The sequence below is a fragment of the Nicotiana tomentosiformis genome, chromosome 7 (assembly GCF_000390325.3).
Source record: "Nicotiana tomentosiformis chromosome 7, ASM39032v3, whole genome shotgun sequence".
Taxonomy (NCBI): Eukaryota; Viridiplantae; Streptophyta; class Magnoliopsida; order Solanales; family Solanaceae; genus Nicotiana; species Nicotiana tomentosiformis.
Genome location: NC_090818.1, coordinates 62921814 through 62928886, shown reverse-complemented (window position 1 = coordinate 62928886; position 7073 = coordinate 62921814). Strand labels below are relative to the sequence as shown.

General features: G+C 41.3%; 1 protein-coding gene across 1 annotated transcript; it reads right to left on the bottom strand.

The window, feature by feature from the left end:
• Positions 1 to 6355: 6355 nt before the first annotated feature.
• On the bottom strand, positions 6356 to 6769 carry LOC138895681 (uncharacterized). Its single transcript, XM_070180398.1, has one exon. The coding sequence runs from the start codon at positions 6767 to 6769 to the stop codon at positions 6356 to 6358; it is 414 nt and encodes a 137-aa protein (XP_070036499.1).
• Positions 6770 to 7073: the final 304 nt, after the last annotated feature.

Sequence of the window (7073 nt, the reverse complement as noted above, 5' to 3'; positions counted from 1 at the left end):
CCTGCGCACACACCCTCCTCAGACCCCACATGTTGATTATACTAAGTTTGTTGTTGCTTTATTTATTTAAAGTAGAGGTATAAGTAAAGAGATTGTATGTCCAGTAAGAAAATAAAATAAAAGCTTGAGTGTTCCTGCAATTTTAAAAAGTTAAAAACTAAGAATACATTGGTCCGTGAAAAAGAGATTGGAAAAAAGAGAGAAAATATGTGCATAGAAGATTTCACAGACAATTGCTAGGTGTTTCTCCCATACCACATCTGTTGCTTTTCTGGATATAAAAGTATGCTCAAACTTTGCCAAATTTACCAAAACACCTTCAGACAACTATGCAATAAAAGATGAAAACAGGGGCAAAAAACTTCAAAACGTTCTGACACCACATTGCTTTTCACTATATAAGATGTGCTTAAACGTTGTCAAATTTACCAAACGTTGTCTAATTATTGATGAGATAAGCAAAGGGTAGTTTCATCACGGCACCGAAATATTTATGTTATAGCTAAAGTAAAATTACTTTTCTGCCAATCCTGTTGCTCAATATTCATGAAATTACTGTAATACCCTCAGCCATGCCAAGCAGGCATGTTGACCTCCTGTGTGCTTATTCTCCCTTATTAATAGTTAGAATCTATATATGTATAGTACTACTATTTTAAAATAGTACTATTTCATATTATTCTATGAATTCTAAAAGATTTATACCCAAGCCAACGGTGAAATATCCATGTGATTGTTTATTTTAATATTTTTTTAAAGTTATTGATTTTATTTAATAAGGAACGATTAGTAGGTAATCGTAAAAATGTAAAGCTTGAAATAAATAAAAGAGTGAAGTAGTGAATTTAATAATCAAAAATCATGAAATATCTACTAAAATCTCCCAAAACACAGTGTCACAAGTGCACGAGCAAACTAGTAGAATATACAAAACCTCATATACTACTGTCTGGGGTAAGATAGACAGGAAAAAAAATACAAGAAAGAAGAGACTTTAGGTCCTGCAGAACGGGGCATAGGGAGCAGCTCACCACTAAGTCTTCGGGTAGCGGGGGTACGCGCCTGAATGGCTTCCAGATGCACCTGCCTCATATCCTGCACGATTAGTGCAAAAGTGTAGCGTGAGTACATAAACAACATGTACCCAGTAAGGATCTAGTCTAACCTCGAAGAAGTAGAAACGAGGTCGATATCGACACTTGCCAAGGGTCAATAAATAAAGTGCAGAAATTATAAATAGGCATGGAATACATCGATAACAACGAAATAAGGAACAATAAATAAGTGGTTCTTTAACTAAATATCAATTAAAAATCTCCAACTATCACATATTAATTTCAACAAATAAGAGCCATCAAGTAATTATAAGTTCTCAAGTCATGGAAGAAATATCAAGTATAATCGGACTTTGACCAATATCACGCACGATTTATGTCGAGGTCGTTCGGGCCGATCCTAAATAGTGTGTACACTATCGAGGGTAGACCGACGCGAACCATAAATGCATCTAATATACTGCCTAGGCTTTCGGCCCGATCTATAGGAAGAGAGAATACTCTACGAACTTCGATTAGTGGCTACTACATAAGAATAATACTCAAAGAAGGCATAATTTCCACTAACAGTCAAGTAACCCGCCAAAACTCAAAGTAATAAAGCTCAGTCTTTACAAATCCTTTATCCAATTTTAATTATAATTTAAGTAATTAAACTAACAAGTTGGGTGCAGATAATACAAGTAATATATGGTAGAATCCTAAAACTACCCGGACATAAGCATGATTTTAGCTACATGTGGACTCTCGTCACATCGTGCGCACGTAGCACCCACAACTATTAGCAAACAACCATTTATAGCACCTACGGGGATAATTTTCTCTTACAAGGTTAGGCAAGAGACTTACCTCGTTTCCAAGTCCTCTTCCCGGTCCACAATTCACACTAAAAGCCTCAAATCAGTACCATGCAATTCGAAACTAGCCAAATATTGTACAATCTAATCAAATATATGCTCAAAAGTTTATAATCTAACTATTAGAGTAATTACCCAATCCAAAATTGAAAGATTCCCAAAATTCACCCCTGGGACCAAGTACTCAGATTCCAGAATTTTTTGTAAATAAATATTACCCATAACCTCACGAACACAAATATATAATTTCTACTCAATTCCATAATCATTTTCATGGTCTAATCCATTTTTACCAAAATCTAGATTTTTTAACAAAATACTAAAAATTCTACAATTTTTATGTTAAAATCTACCTATAATCTTTGTATTAAACTCATATTGTGTAGAATACACTCACCTCAAGATGCTAGGTGAAAATTCCTCTCTAAAAAGCTCCAAAATTGGCCAAGAGATACCTGGAACCGAAAGAAATGGCCTAAGTCCCGTTTTAAATTAAAACACTGCCCATGCCTGCCTTCTTCGCTATCGGGAGTAAGCCCTCGCGATCGCGAAGAAGGCAGGCATGGGCAGTGTTTTAATTTAAAATGGGACTTGGGCCATTTCTTTCAGTTCCAGATATCGCGATCGCAAAGGCAAAACTTCCCTAGCCCATGAAAAACCTCTTACGCGATAGCGAGAAAGCTTCTGCGAACGCGAAGCACATGCCTTGCCAACCTACGCGAACGCGACCGGCCTTTCGCGAACGCGAAGGGCATTTCACCTACCAGCCCCCAGGCCAAGCCTTCTTCGCGAACGTGAGCCTTCCCACGCGAACGTGATGGAGAGTGGCCTAGAGCATCGCGATCGCGAGCTCCTTTTCACGAACGCGTAGAACAAAATCTCCCCAGCCCAATTCCTTCATCGCGAACATGAGGCCTTCTCTGCGTTCACGGAGAAGGAAAGCAGAGCAGCAAATACCAGAAATTTGGACTTAACTCCGGGTGGACCCAAACGCACTCGAGACACCCGGGACCTCGTCCAACTGCACCAAAAAGTCCATAAATATAACACGGACCTTATCGGACCCTCATAACACTTAAAAAACATTGAAACTAAGAATCACACCCCAAAACCCAATTGAATCAACTTATGAACTTCAAACTTTTCAACTAGCTCCAAACGCGTCGAATCTTACTTAGACAACTCGGAATGTTGCCAAATTTTGCGTACGAGCCATAAATCACTATACATACCTATTTCCTGGCTTGGAATCCCAAATGAACCTCGACAATACCAAAGTCTACTTCAAACCAAATTTAAAGAACTTAAAAACCTTCAAAGCGCCAACTTTCAACATTAAGCGCTGAAATGCTCCCAGATCACTCGAAACTAGATCCGAACACACACCCAAGTCTAAAATCATCATACGAACCTATTGGAACCATCAAATCCCAGTTTCAAGGTCGTTTACTCAAAATATTGACTCAAGTCAAACTTGGCCATCTTAGGCCCCTATTAAAGAACCAAGTGTTCCAATTTCAATCGAACCCTTCCAAACCCAAACCGACCATCCCCGCAAGTCATAAAACAGTAAAGGCACATATAGGGAGTCTTAATTAGGGCAACAAGAATCTAGAAAGCAAAATGACCGGTCGAGTCGTTACATTCTCCACCTCTTAAACAAATGTTCGTCCTCGAATGGGTTTATAATCATACCTAGAGTGCTGAATAAGTGTGGATATCTACTCCGTATGTCCTCCTCAGTCTCCCAAGTTGCCTTCTCGACTGGTTGATCCCTCAACTGGACTTTTACCGTAGAAATCTTCTTAGACATCAACTAGCGAACTTGTCTGTCAACAATGGCAACGGGCTCTTCCTCATAACCCAAGCTCTCATTTAGCTGAACAATGCTGTAATATAACATATGCGACCTGTCGACATGATATTTCTGAAGCATAGACATATGAAAAATCGGATGAACTCCCGATAGACTGGGAGGCAAAGCAAGCTCATAGACAACCTCCCAACTTGCCTCAACACCTCAAATGGGCTAATAAACCTTGGGCTCAACTTGCCTTTCTTCCCGAACCTCATGATTCCCTTCATCAACGAGACTTTCAAGAGAACCTTCTCGCCTACCATAAATGATAAATCACGCGCCTTTTGATCCGCGTAACTCTTCTGTCTGGATTGTGCTGTGCCAAGTTGCTCCTGAATCAACTTTACCTTCTCCAAGGCATCCTTCACTAAATCAGTGCCATATAACCTAGCCTTGCTGGGCTCAAACCATCCTATGGGCGAACGACATCACCGATCATATAAAGACTTAAATAGAGCCACCCCGATATTGGAATGATAATTGTTGTTATAAGCAAATTCGGCCAAAGGCAAAAATCGATCCCACTGCCCTCCGAAGTCAATCACACAGGCTCTAAGCATATCCTTCAAGATCTGAACTGTCCGCTCCGACTGCCCGTCGGTCTGCGGATGAAAGGCTGTGATGAGCTCTACTCGGGTACCCAACTCGCTCTGTACTGCTCTCCAGAAATGCGAAGTGAATTGAGGGCCTCTATCTGAAATGATGGAAATAGGCACACCATACAACCATACAATCTCCTGAATGTAAATCTGGGCCAATCTCTCTGATGAGTACATAGTCATCATTGGAATAAACTGTGCCGACTTGGTCAGCCTGTCGACAATGACCCAAACGACATCAAACTTCCTCAACGTATGCGGCAACCCAACTACGAAGTCCATAGTGATTCTCTCCCATTTACACTCCGGTATAACCATCTGCTGAAGTAGGCCACCTGGCCTCAGGTGCTCATATTTAACTTGTTAGCAATTTAGGCATCTTGTTACATACTCAACTATGTCCTTCTTCATCCGCCGCCACCAATAATGCTGCCTCAGGTCACGATACATCTTCGTAGCACCTGGTTGAATAGAATACCGAGAACTATGTGCCTCCTCTAGAATCTTCTCCCTCAATCCATCAATATTAGGAACACAGAGGCGACTTTGGAGTCACAGAACACCATCCTTACCGATAGTAACCTCCTTGCACCACCCCATAGCATTGTCTCTCTAAGAACCAATAAGTGCGGATCATCATACTGACGAGCCTTGATCCGTTCAAATAACAAAGACTGAGCCACAACACATACAAGAACTCGACTAGGCTCTGAAATATCCAACCTCACAAGTCTGTTAGCCAAAGACTAAATGTCCAAAGCCAATAGCCTCTCCTCTGCTGAAATGAATGCCAACCTACCCATACTCTCGGCCTTTCTGCTCAAGGCATCCGCGACCACATTCACCTTGCCCGGATGATAAAGGATGGTAATATCGTAGTCCTTCAGCAACTCAAGCCACATGCGCTGCCTAAAATTAAGATCCCTCTGCTTAAACAAATGCTGCAAGCTGTGATGATCGGTATAAATCTCACAAGACACTGCATAAAGATAATGCTTTTAGATCTTGAGAGCATGAACTATCGCGGCCAACTCCAAATCATGTACGGGGTAATTCTTCTCACGGGGCTTTAACTTACATGAAGAATATTCAATAACTTGCCCTCCTACATCAATACACAACCCAGGCCAACACGTGAAGTGTTGCAATACACAGTATACAGCCCTGAACCGAAAGGCAACACTAACACCAGTGTTGTACTCAATGTGGTCTTGAGCTTCTGAAAGCTCACCTCGTAATCATCAGACTATTAAAACGAGCACTCTTCTGGGTCAATCTAGTCAAAAGTGCCGCAATAAATTAGAAGCCCTCCACAAACCGACGATAATAACATGCTAACCCAAAGAAACTCCTAATCTCAGTCTTTGTGGTAGGACGAGGAAAACTCTGGACTGTCTTGATCTTCCTAGGATCTACCTTAATACTCTCACCTGATACAACATGCCCTAAGAATTCCATAGAATCTAACCAGAACTCGCACTTGGAGAACTTATCATATAGTTTCTATTCCCACAAGGTATGAAGCACAACTCTCAAATGCTGCTCATGCTCCTTCATACTACGCGAGTAGATCAATATGTCATTAATGAAGACAATGACAAATGAGTCAAGATATGGCTTGAACACCCGGTTCATCAAATCCATAAACGTCGCCGGGGCGTTGGTTAAGCCGAAGGACATCACTAGAAACTCACAGTGGCCATATCTAGTTTGGAAAGCCGTCTTCGGAACATCCGAAGCACGAATCTTTAGCTGATGATACCTAGATCTCAAGTCAATCTTAGAGAACACCCTGGCACCCTGCAACTGGTCAAACAAATCATCAATACGTGGCAACAGGTACTTGTTCTTAATGGTAACTTTGTTTAACTGGCGGTAATCAATGCACATCCGCACAGTTCCATCCTTTTTTTTCACAAACAACACCGGTGCACCCCAAGGCAACACACTCGGCCTAACGAACCCCTTCGCTAGCAACTTCTCAAGTTATTCCTTCAACTCCTTCAACTCTTTCAGAGCTATGCGGTATGGTAGAATAGAAATAGGCTGGGTAGCTAGCATCAAATCAATACATAAATCGATATCATGATCTAGTGGCATGCCTAGTAGATCAGAAGGAAGCATAACAGAGAAATCCCACACCACATGCACTGAATCAATCGTGGGAGTCTCTGCAGCAGTGTCCCGAACATAAGCTAGATAAGCCAAACAACCCTTCTCAACCATATGTCGAGCCTTCAAGAAAGAAATAACCCGTCTAGATGTACTGATAAATGAACCCATCCACTCCAATTTAGGCATCACTAGCATCTTTAAGGTAATAATCTTGGCATAACAATCAAGGACGTCATGGTAAAGAGACAACCAGTCCATGTCCAGGATGACCTTAAAGTCAGTCATGTCGAGCAACGGAAGATCCTATCTGGCCTCATAACCACAAAAAGTCACAATACAGGACCGATAAATTCGATCCACAATAATAGATTCGCCCACTAGCGTGGACACATATACATGATCACCCAAGGACTCACGAGAGACACCCAGAAAATGAGCAAATAAAGATGAAACATATGAATACATAGACCCTGGATCAAATAGTACCAAAATGTTCCTACCGCAGATAAAATAATACCTATGATCACGGCGTCTGAGGCTACTGTATCTGGTCTAGCTGGAAAGTCATAGAACCTAGCTGGAGAGCCAC

Bases quoted from the DNA above. Each gene is read 5' to 3' on its own strand.
- LOC138895681 (XM_070180398.1), bottom strand. From the start codon at position 6,769: ATGACTGACTTTAAGGTCATCCTGGACATGGACTGGTTGTCTCTTTAC.